We start from the raw sequence: 21,152 nt of genomic DNA on the forward strand, positions 1-21,152 counted from the left end.
TATTGTTTGTCCCATCTTTATGCATTTTGCAAATATGTACGTGTGGTAGTCAGCCTCTGAGATGGGCCATTCTTTCCTGGTATTCATGCCCTTGTATGATCCTGTCATCTTGAAAGTGGGCTGGAACTAATGACTTGCTTCTAACCAATAGAATATAGAAAGGGGGATAAGGTGTCACGTTGGTAATTAGGTTACAGAAGGGTGCTGGATTCCCATCTTCCTTGCCTTTTCTTGCTCTCTCACTTGCTCACCCTGATGGAAGCCAGTTGGTCTATGGAAAAGCCTCCATGGCAAGTAATGGAGAGGAGCCTCTGGTGAAAAGCCAATAAAGAATTGAGGCCTTACGTCCAATAAGGCAACTGAGGCCTTTCAACAACAATGTGAGTCAGCTTGGAAGTAGGTCTTTCACCAATTGACCCTTGAGATGACTGCAGCCCTGGCCCATACCTTGACTGCATCCTTGCAAGAGATCTTGAGGCAAAGCCACCCAGCTAAGCTGTGCTGGTCTCCTGACCCACAGAAACTATGAGATAGTAAATGTTTGTAATGTTCATCCATTAAGCTTTGGTGTGATTTGTTACACAGCAATAGCTAACTAATAGAATATGCTATGCCAGAAGTAGAAATAACAGTAAAAATAGTCAGAAAGACATATTAAAATTTCTGTTCATTCATTTGTAGCAGCTATGCTGGTCTAGGTTTCTGGTATATTTATTGCACTCAGGCAGAAGCTTAATTGAATCTTGATATGCGATTATATTTATTTACAAGTTAACCAGTTTGAGCCTCAGTTTACACAAGTGTAAAACAGCTGGCCTTCTGGTTTTACATAAGGTTTAAAAATAATACATTCTACAAATTTTATATACAATTTTAAATATAAACATAGGTAGTACTTAGTCACTGGGGATAAAGTGGCAAATAAAATAAATATGATCTTGCCTTCAAGGGACTAAAAAGTGGGATGTATGTAAGATGCTTCCCATTGTGCCAAGCACACAAGATTCACAGTAAATGTTTCTTGTAATTGTCATCTTCTCACCATGACCCTTTGTATCTACCCATCCACACCCCCTTTTTCTTTGTTTACAGCTGGCAAAATCATCCGGTCTCCTTTGGATGGAGCTTGGAAGTACAACTACGTACATGATTCATCACCAAAAAGTGGGCCTTGTGGGAGTGAAGTAAACTGAAAATAGCATACAAATTAGTGTTGAAATCTCTGAAAATTGGGAAGTTGGTACAATTTATCTGAAAACTGAATTTCCCTGCTTTTATGCCCTTCTCTCTCCTTGGCAGGACTACATCATCTTTCTGATGGTTTTGCATTTTTAATAATGAATTTCCTATGAAATCTGCCCTCAGGACAAGATTTTATAAACTCACTGTTAGAATTTTCATTTTATCTTCATTGCCAAGAAAGCCAGTGTTAAACACTGTATTACAGTATGACCTCACCAGATCCATGAAGAAAGGAAACCTTTAAAAGTTAGAGACTTTACCAAAAAGCTCGTAACTGGAAAAAAAAAATCAAACCCAGCTTCCCTATCTCAAATTAGACACTATTTCTAAAAAACCTCTCAGCTTAACCTAATATTCTTGTGAAAGTGTTTTCCTTCTACCTCAAATGCATACTACTATTTTATATTAGCTGATTGATTGGATGTGAATCTTGAGTAAAGTATCCCCAAATGTTTTTTGAATGTGGAGGAGGGAGTATGGAAATAATATTTAAACTCTCTAAATGGAAATAATTCTCTGTCTAGGCCAGTGATATACTAGCTTTCACTGTGCTTTCTCTTGATAACTCTTCATCAAGTTAGAAGATATTGAGCTCTGGAAGCTAGGAGCCAGGACGAAAGAAGCCCAGCTTAATCTGCTCCCTATTCCCTGGTGACTATTTGTCAGCTGTTTTTACCTCTCTAGACAACCATCAGCATGCTCCTGGCTAGTCCTAATTCTTCCATGCTGTGTATATTCTTGGACTTTCTTTCGTCAGAGTCAGTCATCTGTTCCCTCTGTGGGAGTTCCTAAAGGCTGCCATTTTCATAAACTCATGTTTGGAAAATTATAATGTACATTTCAAACATCAAAATCAAACTCAAGCTCCAGAAGGCCATACATAACCCATGAGCTGAATTGTTTGATGAAAGATGAAAAAGGACTGCTTAGAAGAAGGAAAAAAATCTTCTAAATTCTGTCCACGATAACTACCCTAAGAGAATCAGGCAGCATGCATCTGCTTTTGTCTAGACACAAATTCCTTTCCCCAGGGAAAGAAAATGCTTGCTTGGAAAGTTCTTACATTTTAAAATCAGCATTTCAAAAATAATCACAAATTGTTTATAAGTTAAGAGGAAAGGATGGCACATTTCATTCTGAAACTTAAGGAATGAGTAAAGAACTGAACATGATGCTTTATTTAGCTTACAGTGTTTGTAGAAACCTAGCTTGATAAATAGTTAATTTTGGCATCAGTGAGATTTTAAATTTTAAGATGTAATAAGATAATTGCTAGGAATTCATTGCTCTTAGTTTAAAAGATTCTGATCTTGATCATTAAACGTGCAATTTTTAAAAAGGGAAAAACTCCTAAAATAACGTATTATTCTATGTCAGTTATGTTTTTTATTTATATTAATAAACATTTTTTTAAGCTTCAACTCTCATCAAGGCTGGAGGAAATGAAGAGGTAGTCTCAGATCTCAAGGGGTTAAAATTAAATTAGGAAGCAACATACACACACACACACACACACACTCCTGGATAGAAAATAGAAGGGGGACAGAGAACAGAGAGGTACCTTAAGACAGAAAAATGGGCAAACACAGAGTCTGCAACACCTGGTAGGACCTTAATGAGTGACAGTGAGTAATGGGGCACAGAGGAGTGGGATTGGTTAGCATGGTTACAGAAGACTTTGCTTCTTCTCTAGGAAGACATCAGCTAGTGTTAGGGAACAGGGAAAATATAGAAAGGCAAACCAAGTGGGGAGGTAATTTTGGGGTCAATCTGACAGGAATATCCAGAATCTTTCTGGTTCTTATGTCCATATGTTATCCCAGCTACAAGCATAGTTTCTTATTTTTCCTAATCAAACTATTTCTGGAATATTCTAATGATGTTCCCATTCAAGTGATTGTTGACATATTCTTCCTTTCTTTGATTCCAACACCTATTGCTGACGTGGTAGGGATTCTGGGTAAAAGGAACTTACTGCTGCCTCACTTGTGCCCAGTTAATACACCCTGGCCACCAATTCCTGTGGACCCCAGCACTGGCCCTTCTGCCATTCCATGGCCAATACCATGGATGCTGATCCCTCATATCCTTGAAGTGACAAAGAAGTATCATGTCTTTTGCAGTCCCCAGTATTCTGAGTCTATGATGTGACTCACACAGAACTGGAAATTCATGTCTTCCTTTTAGTTTTACTTTGAAAATTGGGCACTAGAAAAGTGCTGTTTCTTCCACTATGTTGCTCCATAAATGTGTAATTGTGAGCCTTCCTATATCCACCCTATCCCACCTCCACTTCCATGTTAGAAGTTTATTATCAGGCTAAAATTGTTTCTCCTGGGACTTCTCTAGTGGTCCAGTGGTAAAGAATCCGCCTTCCAATGCAGGGGACATGGGTTTGATCCCTGGTCAGGGAACTAAGATCTCACATGCCCCGGGGCAACTAAGCCCACATGTCACAACTACTGAGCTTGCGCACCTCAGTGAGAGATCCTGCGTGCCTCAACGAAGATCCCGCATGCCATAGCTAAGACCCGAAGCAGCCAAAAAATAAAATAAAATAAAATGATGAAAATAAATAAATATATATATTTTTAAAGTGTTTCTCTTATTTTCTCAAGTTGTATTCTTCTCAGGTGGTTCTTCAGCCTCTCACGCTGAGAGAGCTGGTCATGTGTGAATTCTAGCAGAATATATTACTTACAAACAAGCCAGTATAGAGAAGATATTTTCATATTTCTGCATGGCCAGGGCTTTCTGAGCAAAAATGACTGGTAACCTGGTTCAAGGTATGACTCAATAGTAGTCCTAAATTGGTGAAATAATCTGGAAAGAGATTTACGGGTTTATCTCCCCAGAGATAGGTGTTTACATTTCAAAAGGGAATAAAACCAGGAGCCATTCATTTATATTCTAAAGGGTTGTAACAACCTGGAGACCTTTCCTGGAGAGAGTTTATTAACATTAAAGAGTGAAGGTTTTTCTCTCCCTCTCAGGAGGGGAGGGAGACAGCTGAGCACCAGTTGCTATATAAACTCTCAGATTCGTAATTTTGTGGTTCTTCTCCTGTAGTATGGATCTCCTTCGTGTGGGCAGACTTTATCTGACCTTATCACACTGCCTTGAGAGGTAGAACGAGGTATAGGGAACTGGCAACGTTATTGTTACTAAGAAAGAAGTTTGTTCTCTGAGGAAGAAACCTTGCATTTGCATTCAGGATAAAACAAATAAATACTGATATTAAAAACCATCAGCCAGATCTGTACAATACTTCAAGTATGTAGGTTTCAGACATATGGAAGAGGCTTTGAGACAAACTACATGTTGCCTGTCTAAGGACTATTAAGTGAATGAAATTTCCTTCTCATTCCTCCTACACTTCTGACTTCCCACTTCCATGACTAGCACAACCACCACTTAGTAAGACATTTCCTCCATATTGTAATCATTTTGACCTTTCAGGGGGAAATAAAATGCTTTACACCAATAGTAAGGGTTATATTAAAATGTATTTAAAATATATTAGGAAGTCTAGGCTGAACTGAATCTCAGTCATTACAGCTTCTGTGGAAATTCATTACTTTCATAATTTAATTTCAAGGTCAGTCACGGAGAAGTGACAGATTGTAGTAGTCCTTCCTATCTCTAATATCTAATATTTCTGTCTTCGCAATAATCTGTCCTTACCACCTTCTTCTGATATTGATCTTACTTCTTTCCATACCCCTTGCCTCTGGTCACGGGGATAGGCAGGTCACCCAGACATGTCCAATGATAAAACTTGATCCCGCTAGCAACAGAAATCAGTCCAAGTGAAATAAGCATACCCCCAAGTGGCCAAGAAGATTGCTCTTCTTTGATGTGTAGAAAGTAGGAGGAAAATAAGCATCTCTACTTATCCTGGAATCTTGAGTTATAAGCCTAAGGCTGCTGCTAGTGGATATATTCTCCACTGAAAAAAAAGGTCATATCTTAATTTTTCATATTCATTTAATCAATGCATACATATTAAAGGCTAATGATGTGATAATACTTGTCTAGGCCCAAGGCACGTACAGGAACACCTGCCTCTAGGAAGTGACAATCTATCTGTGGACCATTGACACTGAAGAGGACATACTAAATGTCAACAGACTCATAGAAATAGATCCCTGTTGTCTCTAGCTGAGACCTGAGTCAGATCTTAAAGGATAAGTTCAATACACAGATGTAGAGGAGGAGGAGAAAATGGGGAAGATGACAGGAAGGAGAGTGGGAACAGCATGGATGTGTTTTAACTGGAAAATAATAAATACACCTGTCCAGGTGGAGCAGAGGATCTATACAGAGGATTCATGGGCAGTGATTGTCCATGTTGAGTGCAGTCATGAGGAAGCCAAGAAACAGTGAAGCATATGTCCCAAAATCAATAATATTGACCGTACTTAGATAATAAAACATCAGGCAATACATGAGAAGCTTGAGGCTCAGGGGCATTAACTAATTTGTGTAAGGTCACATTTAGAAGTCAAGGATTGAGTTCTTCTGATTCCTTACATGGATTTCATCTATACATTGTACTGACACAATGGTACATTATCATTTCTAATTTGGGTGCCTTCTATTTGTTCCTCTTACTGGGCAAAATACATAGGGATGCTGTAAAAAAAAAAAAAAACTCTTTTATGAAAACTTTACATAACAGAAGCATGAAATTACAAATTATACCATCTCTACTAAGAGAAAGAAGTCAATCTGAAAAGGCTACATGCTATTTGATTCCAAATATATGACATTCTAGAAATGGCAAAACCATGGAGACAGTGAAAAGATAGTGGTTACCAGGCGATTGGGAGGGGGAGAGAGATGAATAGATGGAGTACAGTGAACGTTTAGGACAGTGAAAAATACACTGTATGAAACCATAATGATGGATACATGTCACTATACATTAGTCCAAATATAATAGAGTATACAACACCAAGGGTGAACCAAAATGTAAACTATGAACTTTGCGTGATTATGATGTGTCTGTGTAGGTTCATCAATGGTAACATATGTACCACTTTGGTAGGGGATGTAGATAATGGGGGACACCATGCATATGCAGAATCAAGGGAATTGATTCAGAACCATGGGAAATCTTAGTAGCCTCCCCTCAATTTTTCTGTGAACATTTAACTGTTCTTTAAAAAAAAAAGTCTTGAAAAAATTTATACCATCTGTTTGGCCCACATGTTCTCCAAAATAATGGAATTTTCATTTTCATTTACAAAGTGCTTAATAACAGAATCCTCACTAAAAAGACTTTAATTTTTTCTATTCTTTTTGGGTTCCCTCTGAAGAAAGAACTGCTGGCATCTCAAAGATCTCTCAACCTGATAATATTGACATCGCCACAAATTTGCATCAGCCATCAAATTTACAAAAATGGCATTTCAGTGTAATCTGTTCTGTGAAGAATGGGCTACTTTAAACATAATATCATTAAATGGACTTTCAGGCCCCTCAACTTTCCACAGCAATCTGGCTTTGCAAATGAGATCTCTAAAAATGGGTCTCGTTGGGTGCACTCGCTACCAAGCTATAGGCAATTTGTTATAATTCAGGTTTTATTGGAGAGCCCATCAAACATGTTAGTATTTAATGAGTCTGATGTACGTCAAGTTTATTGTGCTTTCATCTGCCTAGATTAGTTTTATAAAAAATAAATAGGTAAATTTTTATGTAATGTTGCCCTAGAATTTTAACATACTAATAATCCACAAAATTGTGTTTTCAAATTAACTTAGCATTCATATCAAGACAAAAAGCACTCTTCAAAAAAATTTACTTACTCTTTACTAAGTAAAGTAATTTATGGAAAATTAACTACAGACTGTTTCATCACTCTTTGGATCTCTCTCAATTTCTAGCCTCTCAGCGAAGGTAAAGTGGGAGTTCTCTCTACAGAGACCCACCCCTGCATCATTTGCATGTTTAAACAGAGGTTGGCCTGTATTTGAAAACCCCATTAGCAGCAAAGTCTGGTCTAGTTAAGATATTTTGAGCATTCTGCCCCTTTTTTTTTCATGCTTGGTAATAGACTCTCACTCCATTCCCTTCACCGTACCCTATGGCCATCATGCAGAGGCTCCATTTAGTCTTGTTTAAAGTTGCTCTTATTATGGAATATTATTTCTCTTGTGGCAGTTATTTTCCATGGGCGTTGTTCTGTCCACCCAAGAACATCTAGCAATGTCTAGATACAATTTTGATTGTCACAACTTGAAGTGGGAAAGGGAAGAGGTCCTATAAGCATCTAGTGGGGTAAGTTCAGGGATGCTGCTGAGCACCCTTAATGCACAGGACAGCTGCCTCCACCCCAAGAAAGAATTACCAAGACTCACATGTCAATAATACAGAGGTTGAGAACTTCTGCCCTAGGGCCTTTAACAACTCAGATATAAAACTGGGCAGAGCCTGGTAGGTTGGTGGAAAGACAAAAGAAAACATGATGCTTTGTCTTCCATGTCCTGGACTCTTCCTTTTTTTCTTCTTCTTCTTCTTGTCACCTTCCACTCCTTGCCCACTGCTCCGTGTTCTCTCCTCAAAATAAAATGTACTCTCAGGACAAAGTTTGATAAACTTGCATAAAAAAGTGACCAATTAAACGTTGCACTAAGATTTTTTTTAAAATCAGAAGCAAAATGTTAGCCCAAAGGTAGAAATTTGGGTGTTAGTGATCTGTATAGGAGTTTTTATTTGAAGGATGTAGCCCTCCTTAGCATAGCCAGACACTGACAAGGGGACAAATCCATTCTATAAAATCTATATAACCTACAAAACTCTGCATAACCATAATCACAGAACTGATCTCATGTTCTTCCTCAAACTCCATGTGTGTAGTACATCCCCCAACAATTCTAATTAGCAACCAGTGAATTTTAACAGCTAAAGCTTTTTTTTCTTTTAGCTTGTTTCTCATAGAGAAATTTCTTATTGAGAAATGCTAGGTATTAAGTCACCATATAGATCACACATTTTAAACCTCATGTTCCACATGTTCAGATTACCAGTGCGATTGTGAGAGAGCACCATCCCTTCTCTTAAGCCCTGCTGGCTTCAGAGCAGAGGCATTCTCCCTCCATGAGGAATCCGTGAGTATGTCAATTGTTCTACTCACAGCTAAATTTTATTTTGTTTTTTATTTTAAATAAATTTATTTATTTTTGGCTGCATTGGGTCTTCGTTGCTGCACACTGGCTTTCTCTGGTTGCAGTGAGCGGGGCCACTCCTCGTTGTGGTGTGCGGGCCTCTCATGGCGGTGTCTTCTCTTGTTGCGGAGCACGGGCTCTAGGCGCACAGGCTTCAGTAGTTGTGGCACGCAGGCTCTAGAGTGCAGGCTCAGTAGTTGTGGCACACGGGCCCAGCTGCTCCGCAGCATGTGGGATCCTCCCAGACCAGGGCTCGAACCCATGTCCCCTGCATTGGCAGGAGGATTCTCAACCACTGCACCACCAGGGAAGCCCACAGCTAAAGATTTTGCTTTCATTTCTTTGACAACCTCTCTACTTACCCATAAAGAAACCATATTGCTCCTGTTTAGGAAAGAGAAGAACCACTGGGGACAGAAGCAAAATAATTTATATACCTTGTATATTCTAGTTCTTAGCCCACTAATATCTACTTTTCCTTGACATGTATTCCATTTTCTACTAGTTATTTATAAACTGTTTATTTCACTCTCTTCTACCTGGCTTCTTTCCTAGTGATCTTCAATAGATGCTGAAAAATAGAAAGAATCTAAATGTCTTGCTTATCTTTTCTGTTCAATTATGAATTGGATGTGGACATCAGAATCAGGAAGGTGCCTTTAGTGAAGTACCCCAAGTATTCAATCACTGCAAGGAAGGGCTGAGATGAGAATTTTTAAAGATCTGAAAATTGACAAATAAGAGCAAAATCTTCATTAGCAACAACAATCCAGGATGGATTGCTCTGTTTCATTGATTTTTTTTTCAGTTAAAAAAACTTCAACCAGAATATTATTTACATTTCAAGACTTTGGGTGAAAATTATGTTAAAATATTTCCATCAGCTAGGCACACTGCCCTTGCCTTTATGTCGATTTTGACCCAATGGGCACCACTCCTTCTATTTATTAAAGCACCCCAAGGCTCAATAAGAAAGAAATCTAAAATGTCTCTTGAACAACGCTGAAGTCTTTGTGTGCACAAAGTCGCCTATAAGTTGGCAATATGCTCTGCATGTCATCTGCGGCAGTAATCATTCCAACCAGTCATGAGTTGAAACTTCTGACACTCTTCACTCAGTGTCAGATCCAAGGAAATGCTGCTATGTGTCAGATATACCACAGGAAGCTGAGACTTTGTAACAAAATCGAAGTAATGGGCCAGGAACTGAGAGCTCCAAAAATGTGACAGAGTTTCCTTAAGGGTGAAAAAAAGTCCTTAAATTGGAGAGTAAAATAACTGTTTCTAATTATTCCAAATGAGAAAAGAAATACCATATGGCTTGCATTGTGTTGCTCTATTGAATGCAAAGGGCAAGCCTATTTGAAAAAAAAAAATAGTGCTGAATTTCAGCTAATTACAATGTGGATATATCATATTATTTTTTTTTAACATCTTTATTGGAGTATAATTGCTTTACAATGGTGTGTTAGTTTCTGCTTTATAACAAAGTGAACCAGCTATACATATACATATATCCCAGTATCTCCTCCCTCTTGTGTCTCTCTCCCACCCTCCCTATCCCACCCCCCCATCCCACCCCTCTAGGTGATCACAAAGCACCCAGCTGATCTCCCTGTGCTATGCAGCTGCTTCCCACTAGCTATCTGTTTTACATTTGGTAGTGCATATATGTCCACGCTACTCTCTCACTTCGTCCCAGCTTACCCTTCCCCCTTCCCGTGTCCTCAAGTCTATTCTCTTCGTCTGTGTCTTTATCCCTGTCCTGCCGCTTGGTTCGTCAGAACCTTTTTTTTTTTTTTAGATTTCATATATATATGTTAGCATACAGTATTTTTTTTTCTATTTCTGACTTATTTCACTCTGTATGAGAGAATCTAGACCTATACACCTCACTACAAATAACTCAATTTTGTTTCCTTTTATGGTTGAGTAATAGTCCATTGCATACATGTGCCACATCTTGTTTGTCCATTCATCTATCGATGGACACTTAGGTTGCTTCCATGTCCTGGCTATTGTAAATAGAGCTGCAATGAACATTGTGGTACATGACTCTTTTTGAATTATGGATATATCGTATTATTATTGTTATTATTTGTAATTCTAAGTCTGTGAGGATTCTCAAGAGCAACGATCCCTAGATGTGCTCTTTATTATGTGATATTACACTAGTCCTTTTCTGCCTATATTTCAGAGAGCAACCAAAGTCTGTTTATCTGTTGTTTTTCCATGCTATTCTAGACTAACAAATAGCTACAGCAGTCTTTGTAAATAACCTTTTCCCTGTAGAAGGAAACATGTTTCTACTAACATGTCTTATCATGTAGAACTTGGAACACTGCTATATCTGACCTTTCAGAGATATGTCTATTTTTAAAAGCCTAGTGGGTTCCAAATTCCATATATAGACCCATGAAGACTCCCACTGATGCTGAGGTAAGTTCCTTCTACACATACAGAGGACCCAATTCATTACCCATTCATAACTCCATCCAATATAAAGTTAATTCTATTTGTCTTCTCTCCATTCCTGGACTTTCTCTCTACTCTCATTCCCCCATATATACAAATACACAAGGCATAAGGGACTTCAGAAAGGGTCTGAAGCCAAGAGACACCAGTCAAGAGCAAAAACTACTAAAAATAGGCTACTCTTTGACACAACTATCCAGAGTTATGGGTTGTTGTGCTAACTCAGTAGAAATAAGTCTTTTTTCCGTGTCAGTGTACCAGAGAGCTATGACAGGCTCCCATAAGTAACTGTGTCTCACCACGACCGTGATTCCCCAGTGGGCAGCCACATGCCCCTGGAAGAGGGCATGCAAGCTTTTGTAAGAGGAGCAGGACATATATTAAAGTCTAACCCTTTTTCAGTAACCACTACCTCCTTTGATTACTTCATGTCCATATACTACCTAGAGCCTTTATGCTTTTCCCTGGTTGTCCTTATCTTCTCAAGAAATAGACAGGGAAATGTTTTTCAAGTTCAAGATTCCAAGTTCCAATCACATATTCACTATTTTCTAGACTTGTGACCTTTTTCCAGTTTATTAACTGATTCAAAACTCCATTTTCACATTCATAATAGGAGATAATAAAAATCTGCCTACTTCACAAGGTCCTTGTGAGAATCAAGTGCTTATATATAAAAACTGTAGAGTAGTATATACTGCAAAACAATAAATTATTATTCTGCTAAAGTATTCCAATTCAAACTCAAGAAATAAAGAGCACCCTTTTTATGATCATGTGTAATTTAGAAGCAGAAAGACCTATGGGAAACAATGAAACAGATTGATTCAGGTATGGAAATTAATCATGTTGCTGACATTTTGGTCAAACCTAATATCCATGGTTACCTGTCTCAGAGAGCAATTTTGTAGCTTCCAGCACCTTCTCAGTATAAACTCCAGCTTCATAGTTCTCCATCTCAGCATTGATGATGTGTATGACTCGAGCTGCCCGGCCCCTGATAGCCCCTGCAGTCCTGTCCAGAGTGTCCACATCCCCCTCTTGAAGGGCTATCACACACTTGTTTACATCCTCCAAGATATGATTTTCTGTGGAGAGGACACATACACATTTATATGATTTTATACCACTGACACACTTAAAAACCTATTGAAGATAGATTCATTAACTCACAAGCCATCAACTTGTACATCTCAATACATGCCTAATAACATTGAAATTATATTTAAAGAACATAGTTTATAATCACAATAGTGGTTCTCAAACTTGAACATCAACTGGAGGATTTGTAGCATCATAGAGACTGTTGGGTGTCTCTCTCAGTGTTTCTGATTCACTAGGTCTGGGGTCGGGCCCAAGAAGTTGCATTTCTACCAAGTTCCCAGGTGATGGTAATGTTGCTGGTTTGGTGACCACACTTTGAGAACCACCAACTTTAAAAATATCTCTTTCTTTGTTTCAGTGTTTAAGATTTATTGGGTGAAAAGGTCTTTTAAGAGTGGTAGTGGCAGCGTCACCAAGCAGCAACGTTTCTAGACATGTCCAGAGTTGCACTTTGGGTTGGATCATGTTTTTATTGAGGAAATATTTAAGGGAGACTTTAAAATGAACAAATATCACCCCATCAGTCTTCCAATGTTGTGTCATGCATAACGTATATGCAATGGAAACTGATCAGGTGAAGAGGATCACAGAGTTCCCCACAACTGTAATACAATCCAGTCTGTGGCTGGTTCCCTCAGATTGGAGTCAGGGTCAGGGATCACTCTCCATCATTGTCCAAAGCAGAATCCAAGCAGGCAGGATGAGAGGTTTTTCTCTCTACCAGCCTAGAAAAAACATGCAGTCTGGTCCCTTACAGTTTTGTAAGTGTGCAATTTTGTATTTTCCATGTCCAATGTGAGATCTGTTATTATGTTCCTTGAACATTCTTTAGAAACAGAATTCTAAGGAAATGTTCAAAAAGTTTAGTACTCTGAGGAAAACAAAAGAACTTAAGCTGAAAATATACATATACACACACAATAGAATAATAGAACAAGCTTGGAAGTAGTCTTAAGTAATCTGGTAACCCTTAAGAAATTATAACTATTCAATGAATAGTTAATAAAGGGCTAAATTGAATGATTACCTCTTTAAGAAGTTTCTAGAGCGAGTTCTGATTTATAAATTCCTAAAGGAGAGATGGGAGGGTACTCAGCAAATCCCAGTCTGTCCCATGGATCTCTCCTTCTTTCATTAAACAAATCACTCAGAGAAAATATTTGTTTTTATACGACATTGGATAGAAAATTGCAAAGTATAACATGTTTCATAAAGGAACATCTGTTTGACCTCATACAATATGATTTCCTCACTCAACTATTTATAAATTTCTGATTTCTACATTCTCTGGTTTCAAATAGAAATTAGAATAGAAAAAAAATGAAATGTTTAAATTTTAATATTTCGATATCTTAAACTCACAAGAAGTTATTTCCTGAATGCTGATATTTTCCTGAGAGAACGAGAAAGACAGTTGTGAAAATAGAGACTTAAAGGCTTTCATTTTGATTAAGGAACTTCTGAAACCAACTGTTTATGAGATCTTGGATTGGATCATGCAAACTCACCTAAAAGGACACCTTAAAAAAAAAGGTTTACTCAAATGAAACTTGGCAGAGGATTTTAAATACAGAAGTTTGATTCAAATAGGTCTCTCTTACTGCCCTGCTGGATTCCTCCAGACAATTAAAATATGTCGTGGTCCCTGAAAATGGGCAACTGCGAGGGTGTTCATGTCAAAAACAGGCATTTTCGGGCTTCCCTGGTGGCACAGTGGTTGAGAGTCCGCCTGCCAATGCAGGGGACACGGACTCATGCCCCGATCCGGGAAGATCCCACATGCCCGGAGCGGCTAGGTCCGTGAGCCATGGCTACTGAGCCTGCGCGTCTGGAGCCTCTGCTCCACAACGGGAGAGGCCAAAACAGTGAGAGGACCGCGTACCGGAAAAAAAAACAAAAAAACAAAAAACAAAAAAAAACAGGCATTTTCTTTGAATAACATAATGTAAGAATAAGCATACCTACCATTTTTCTGTGCATAGTTTAAAGATGGAATTGAATGTAAAACAGAGGAATCTTTCAATTACATTAGATACTAATGTATCTGGAATTAACAAAATTTAAAATGTAAGAGGTCCATTCATGACCTAATATCCTAAAATGAAATGATAGTTTTTAAAATCTAATTTCCAAACTAAAATATGCAACTAATTTAATTAGGAGGCAAGAAAAAGAATATGCTTTCATAGGTATAACTACAGTTGACCCTTGAACAACAGAGGTTTGAACAGTGCAGGTCCACTTATACATGGATTTATTTCAGTAGTAAATACTACAGTACCACAGAGCCGAGGTTGTTTGGATCCACAGATGCGGAAGTTCCCATCTATAGGGCTCACTGTAAAGTTATGCCCAGATTTTCAGTTGTGTGGAGGGAGGGTCGGTGCCCCACACCCCCAAGTATTTCAAGGGTCAACTGTATACATTAATTGAAGGAGGCCATCATAGCAACAGCATTGTTTTTAATTGAATTGCCAATTAATTTGTTCAATGGTTAGTCACATTAATCATGTGTGAATAAAATATTAATTTTACTAATTTTCAGTTTACTAACTGACTCAGTTTTCTTAATCAACTCTTTTTATGAAATGTTGAGATAGTTTACTCTGCATTCCCCAACTTTACCTAATTAGAGGTACCCCTTTTATAAAAAAAATGAATTACAATTCCCTCATGATAGTAGTTATACCGGTGGATGATATATATGTAAAAGCCACTATGATAAAGAATGTTTTAAAATAAATTTGTACTTTATTAATCTAAGTACCAATAATGCACTTGAAAAGAACTATATTGTTCTTGCAGACATATTATTTAATCAAAAGATGACACTTGGTCTCTATATGGTTTCCCTGGACCCCTTGTAATAACTTCTCCACCCCTAGTCCCTACACCATCAGGTCTGGGGTTTACAAGTTTGGAATTACTCTGGTCTAGTATCTATCAAAAAGGGCAGTGAATTATTCAAAGGCAGAATCCACACTTAACTCATATTTTCATACCTGACAGCACCTTAGAGCAGGCAATCAAAGAAGAAATCCTGAATAAACATGTCCATTGAAGAGGGACAATCAATTATATATTTTTATCCTAAGGTATTTTCAGGAGAAAGAATTCATTAAGTAAGGAGATAGAGGAATGATGTTCCAACTAGAAAATAACATAGAAGAGAAAGTAATAATAAAAAGCACCTGTATTCCAGAGATGATTACATTGCTGGGATAAACCCCTTAGGTACTTTGGATGCCTGGATGTAAAGCATGGTTTTTAAACATCATAAAACATTTGACTGCAACGTATCTTGTGGTAAACTTCCTTGAATTTTTGCAACCTTACAATTTCAGGAAAGATATAATCTTGTTAAAAAATCACAGATGACCAAACTACCTGATTATGATAAGCTTTAAAGCTATAGTTTCTAAATTCAAAAGCAAAGTTCAGTCTGTGAATTTTTTAATAAAACAAACTCAAGACCCTGGAGTCAAAAAAAACCAAACAAATAAAAGAGGAAAAGGCAAACAAAACAAAACAAAACTTTTAGACATTATGGGATTGAGTTAACAGCTTTTTCAGATCTTAGATGCCTGCTATTTTGTGAGCCAAACCCAAGAATTCAACTGTTATGTGATTAATGCCAGGATGCTCATTTTAAGACACTGTTAAAAATTTTAGTTTTTGCCCAGTGGGAAACATTTAAGTGTTCTAATACAGCCATTTCATTTTTTTTTTATAAGCCCAGACTACATCTGAAAATTGGTTTTGCTCCTGTAATGTTAGTAGCTCCCCAAACTTGCTGCTTTTCATATGGACAAATTAAGCACTCAGACACACAAGTTCAGGTAGCATGAAAAAAAAAAAAAAGGAAAGAAAGCAAAACAAAACTATCCCTTAAAAAAAATATTTTCTGTTGTTGTTTTCAAAATAGAGTTTCCTGCCAGAATAGATATTCCCTTAAGAAGAAACTGATACATAAAGTGTCATTAATGCCATTTCAAAATATCTCCTGGGCCAACCTTGCAATTTACTGATGCAAATGTTTTGGCTCCAGCTCGGAGAGGAGATGAGAAGTAGTTTCCCCAACTATCGGGCTGTATCTACAGTCTACCAGCAGGACAGAGTGGCCTGTGTCATTATTTGTCAAGCCCATCTGTGGAAAGGTGCCTGCCGCCTCCGATTGTCAAGTCCAAAGGCATGCTCTAGCAGGTCCTGCCAAGGCTGGCTCCCTGACGGTGCCTGTTCATTTTCCTGTCATGGCATGCCGGCGGCGCTTGTACCACTGGGGTTGGACTGCACAGTGTTATCAGCAGAAGCCAAAGCCTTTCCTTGTTGCTGGTAATAATGAGATGCACAAAGGAATGACAGGGAGGAAGGCGGCAGAGAGGCATATCCGGTGGAAGAAAATTAAGAAAAGCTTTGCACTACTGAAACAGTCTGAGATAAGACCTCCTAACCTTGCTTTTCTCTACCCTCAGAAATTTTCATATATGCATTTAAAGAAAAGGAGAAGTTGGGAAAGCTTTAAGTTCTGAAATGATTCCTCTTTGAAAAAGGTAGTATATGGATATTTTCTATTCAATTGTAGATAGAAGGGGAATAGCATAAGATTTCCAGGTGCTGTTAGGATTGCTGTGTGAGATCTGAGGCTGGTTGGAGAGTCCCCCTGCCCCTTTTGGGGACCCCTATAGTCATCTTGGCAAAGACTGACTAGATACAAGAAAGATGCTCAGTCCTGGTGTCCGTCCTTCTGTTCCCCACCACTCAAATCCCCAATATGTCTATCCAAACAATTTCTAAGAACCTTATCAAAGATACATTTCTTGCATATCTTTTATGTTGTTAGGACTCACGCATCAGTGAAGCAAAAATCCCAGGAATGGCAACACATTGAGTTCTTTATCAGCCAACCCCTGGATATGGGTATGTTTAAATGAATAGTTGCTTTGACAAGTCATCAAAAAGAAAGCACTTTGGGAATGAAGAATAAGACAGGTTTCCAAGAGGGAAGAGAGAGTGGAATGGTGGTACCAGAGGGGATGGCGAGGTTTGAGGGGGTGGGGAAGGAGCTGCAATGAAAACTGGAAACATCAAAGGCAAATTCCCTTCTATCTAGGCTTACTGAGAACTATATAGATTCTGGAAAGAGGATATCTGGATTTTAATTATACCTCTGCCAAGTTACCTACCTCTCAGTGCCTTACTTTTCTCAAAGGAAGGCTCAGAATAGTGATGCCTATCTTAAAAAACTTTGGTGTGAATTAAACCAAATAGCAGAAAGTCAGACAAATTATAGATACTGAGCATGTGTTTACTCATTTTTCCCATCTCCTTTGCCCTGCCCTCCATGATTTCAAAGTTGGCTTTTCCATCATCCATCAGATCTACAGATTCAACTATGCTGTTCTCAGACAAGCTTTAAACACAAGCCCCCAGTGGGAAATTCATTGTCAGTTTCTTGGTGAAAGGAAAGACTGCAACTAGAGAAAAGTTTCTAAATACACGAAGCCTCCTGCAGAAACCCCTTCCACACTGTTGCAGTCAGAGGCCCTGTCTCTCTGGATCCCACCAGCTGTGCTGCAACCCCTCCCTCTCAGACCTCAGTAAGTCCTGGTCAAGGCTAGGGCACACCTGAGCTGTCAGGTGTGAGTTCCATATGCCTGTGGGTAGAGTCAACACCTGGTCAATTTGAATTTTCAAGCGTCACTTGGTTATTTTAATGCCTCGCAATCCTCCCCCATGCCTCCCATAGAGACTTTTCCAGGTGAATTGGGTCAAGTGTGTTTAGTCAAATGTGTTTGGAAAAAGGCCCATTAGCTGGCTGTAGCCAAATTTGAAACAGCATTGATGAGCCCCGTTAAAGGTCAAATTGATTACATGGTTATTCAAATGTGCCAACATCCTTCAGTCTGGCTTCATTTACAAAGAAGAAAGTTACAATTTCCAGTGATGACTAGTTACTTTCTCTCACTTCTTTCCACAACCTCATGGTCAAGCGCTCAAAGCCTCAATAGCTCCCAAGTACCTTCTAATGGGCTCATTCTGTGGCTAATATTTCTTCCCAGCTTATCACAAACCTGGGTAACTTCACTTATTGAGGGAAAAAACCTTAACGCAGCCAAATTGGAATAACTCATTGTTTTTTTGATTTTTAAACATAACCAGTCTCATAACCCATACCCTTTTTTAGATGGATGATTCAGATGCATCAAAGGCCATCCTATTTTAAAAACTCCAGGAAGTAAAAAGGAGGCTAACTCTACTTAAATAATCTGTTCAGGTTTCTAATATCTTGATCAGAAATTTGTGTTTTCCCCCCAAATGCTTTGGCTCAGTGTCTTGAAATAATGTGCACAGCAGAGAAGAATTTTCAAGAGGGTGTTACAATTACAGTTGCAGAGATGATTGACAGCTCAAAGGGCCAAGGAGAGCACTTGAAGCAGAGACCCATGACATTTGAAAGATACTCCTCATCTCGTCTTGTTCTCTCCCTTCGGCTGCCTTGTAAGGGGCCCATTTGTGATTACCTGAGACAGAAAGGAAGTCATCCACTGAGGTGATGTCATCCACAGCCTCTGTCAGCACTCGGACCTGCTTTTCCCACTGGTCTTTGAAGACATCCATATTGTCCTGAGCAACTTTGCTCTGTGGCCGGGCAGCCAGTGTGAGAGCGGCATTGATGACCTATTTGTTAGAAACAATCCAGGGACATATTGACCACACTCTTTGAAAGAGGAACAAGCAGGTCAAAGATCATGTTGAAATCCTGGACCCTGCAGCTTCCACAGATAAGTGGGTTCCCAGTGTTTGGAAGGACAATCAAAACATGAAACTTAAAGTAGGTTATCAACTACTGCTAATTTTTGTTTGCTTTTCTTCTTTTTGTAAGATATAGGTTTCAAAAAGTGCTTACTGGACAAAGCCTACTTAGCACAGATGTGGCAGAAATAGAAGTCTTGTTCTACATGCGCAAGCATATAATTTAGTGGTTGAGACACTAAAGGTAAATAGATATGGAGCATTGAAATAACAGTCCAAGACAAATAGAAGAAAGTCAATAGGAGTGGAAAAGAGAATAATCGCCACAGTAATTCTGAAGAGACTGGAATAGTTTGAAGTTCTTTTTGAGAAAGGCAGAACCTGAAATGGCCCATGAATGTTGGGTAGCACTTTCCAGTGAGAGGAAAGAGGGCAAGGCAAGGAAATGAGTGACATGAGGGCTGGAGCGTAGAAGATCTGAAATATCAGGCTTTGGAAACAAAGTAAATGAGGCTTACCTGGGGACACAGGCTGTCAATCTGGGTGGCTGCCATCCGAACTAATTTCACCCCTTCTTCATTGTTGGAGATGGAACAGGCCAAATTGGCAACCTGTATTGAAGAGGATTTGAATGAAAATGATGTTGGGACCAAGGGAAAATACACTGTTGCATGGCCTTGTACCTTCCCTGGAGAGCGCCACATCCAGGAGAATCCTTTCACAAATGAGATAAAGGGACCCTTCTGTATTAAACCAAATATTACTAAGTCTTCTGTCTGTAGGCATTTCTATCAGAAAAGCAAGGTGTTAATAACAAATGATTGCTTCAAGATTCTTGAGCACACACAATAATGTATTTTAACTGGGTTCTTCTGAACTCTTTCTCCCTCCATCTACACTCTCACTTGAACTCCCTAAGACTCATTATTGAATGCAAAGCATTGTGATTTTGGCCACATCAGTACTAAATTCTGACCAGTGAGAGAGATGCCATAGGCAATGCTTTTGATTTTAAAGAGACCCATAGTAAACTGAAAATTAGTGTCTGTTACCCCAAAGAACCCAAGATCTTCCTGTCACAGTCTGTCAGGAAGATGTCAGTCCACCAGTAGTCAACTCAAATGCTTTCAGGGGCCAGGCAGTTCTGAAAAGTGTGTAGAAAAGCCTGGTGTAATCCAGTAGGCAGTGGGGGGAGTGTGCAGCCAATGAGGACGTGCAAGTCCACTATAAAGGCATTCAAGTTTGATTTTTAAAACATACTATACCAGCCAAAACAGCTGAACTGAATTCAAGTTCCCAGGTCAAGCATTTCAATGTTATTCCTTCTCTTCAAGGAGTGAGAATTGGTAATACAAGGCCAGCCTGATTGGCCAAGGTCAACAGCACACAAAGTTATAATCAAAACACTGATCAGTCCCACCAAGCTGATGTCAAGAGGACAGGAGGATGGGGTTTAGAAAGGGCAAAGGAGAAGAGAAGAGCTGCCAGGGCTAGGAGCAGTAGGGCAAGTAGAGTACATGATTAGCAGAGAGAATCCCTAGGAGCCCTGTGGCCACTTGCCTTTTTGTATCACTTTTTTGTGCACTTCTGCTCTCCAAAACAAGACTGCCTCCCTACTATGCCTTAATGCTCTGGGAGATTCAAATGCACTGCATATGTGTATAGTTCCTAATGTGAAAGAAACCTTAGTGTGGAACAGGGAGAGCAGCACAGAGCTGGAGATCAGGAGGCTCAACCACTAACCCATTCTGTAAGTCATGTCACATTTGGAGGATTGTTTCCTTATCAGCAAAAGGAGATGGATAGATGGTGATACTAGGGATACTTTCAAAGATGACCTCAATAAATCATTAGTGCAAAGAATCCCATTTTGAAGCTTTTAAGAAAGAACATATTAAGTCTATTACAGTGAGAATATATACTATGAGAAACCACAGATTTAATTCCAAAAGTTATCATGTAGTTTCTTATATTTTATAGTTTACCTTTGATTCTTCAGATAATTTTCACTATGTAACTTAGTTTTCAAAGAGAAAGACAAACATGCCTTTTTATACCCATTCATAGGATACTAAATGCCCAGGGGTATGAGGAGGCTCCTTGGAGGGAGAGCAAGAACGCAGGTTCTCAATTTCAATATTGTCTCCACTCTGCTTTTTTATTAATCTTTGTTATATTTGTATTCTACTGTATTTTATATTCTAAACACCTGAATAAGTAGGTGACATAGAATTGGTGCTCAATACATGTTTATTGAATTAAAGAGTAACCTTTTAATAGCTTTTGAAAATTGCATATAGTGATTTGGAATACATAATAAGTTAAAGATACTCTTAAAGTTGTTAGTCCTGTAATTTGGCTGGACAAATTTTCACATTACCTTCTAGCAGACGTTTACTAACGTCA

At 38.7% G+C, this 21,152-nt stretch overlaps 1 protein-coding gene across 1 annotated transcript in view; it reads right to left on the minus strand.

Annotated features, from left to right (window-relative positions):
- The window catches only part of CTNNA2 (catenin alpha 2), a 1,031,201-nt gene that overhangs the window by 87,919 nt on the left and 922,130 nt on the right, over nt 1-21,152 (minus strand). The window contains exons 9-11 of the mRNA XM_089922913.1: nt 19,265-19,357; nt 18,515-18,671; nt 11,777-11,977 (exon numbers count right to left, since the gene is read on the minus strand). Of these exons, the coding sequence (XP_089779039.1) occupies nt 11,777-11,977; nt 18,515-18,671; nt 19,265-19,357 (451 nt within the window). The remainder of the gene's footprint in view (nt 1-11,776; nt 11,978-18,514; nt 18,672-19,264; nt 19,358-21,152) is intronic.

The sequence above is a fragment of the Delphinapterus leucas genome, chromosome 13, assembly GCF_059928025.1.
Source record: "Delphinapterus leucas isolate spDelLeu-1000000601 "Yukka" chromosome 13, BTC_Dleu_Yukka2, whole genome shotgun sequence".
NCBI lineage: Eukaryota > Metazoa > Chordata > Mammalia > Artiodactyla > Monodontidae > Delphinapterus > Delphinapterus leucas.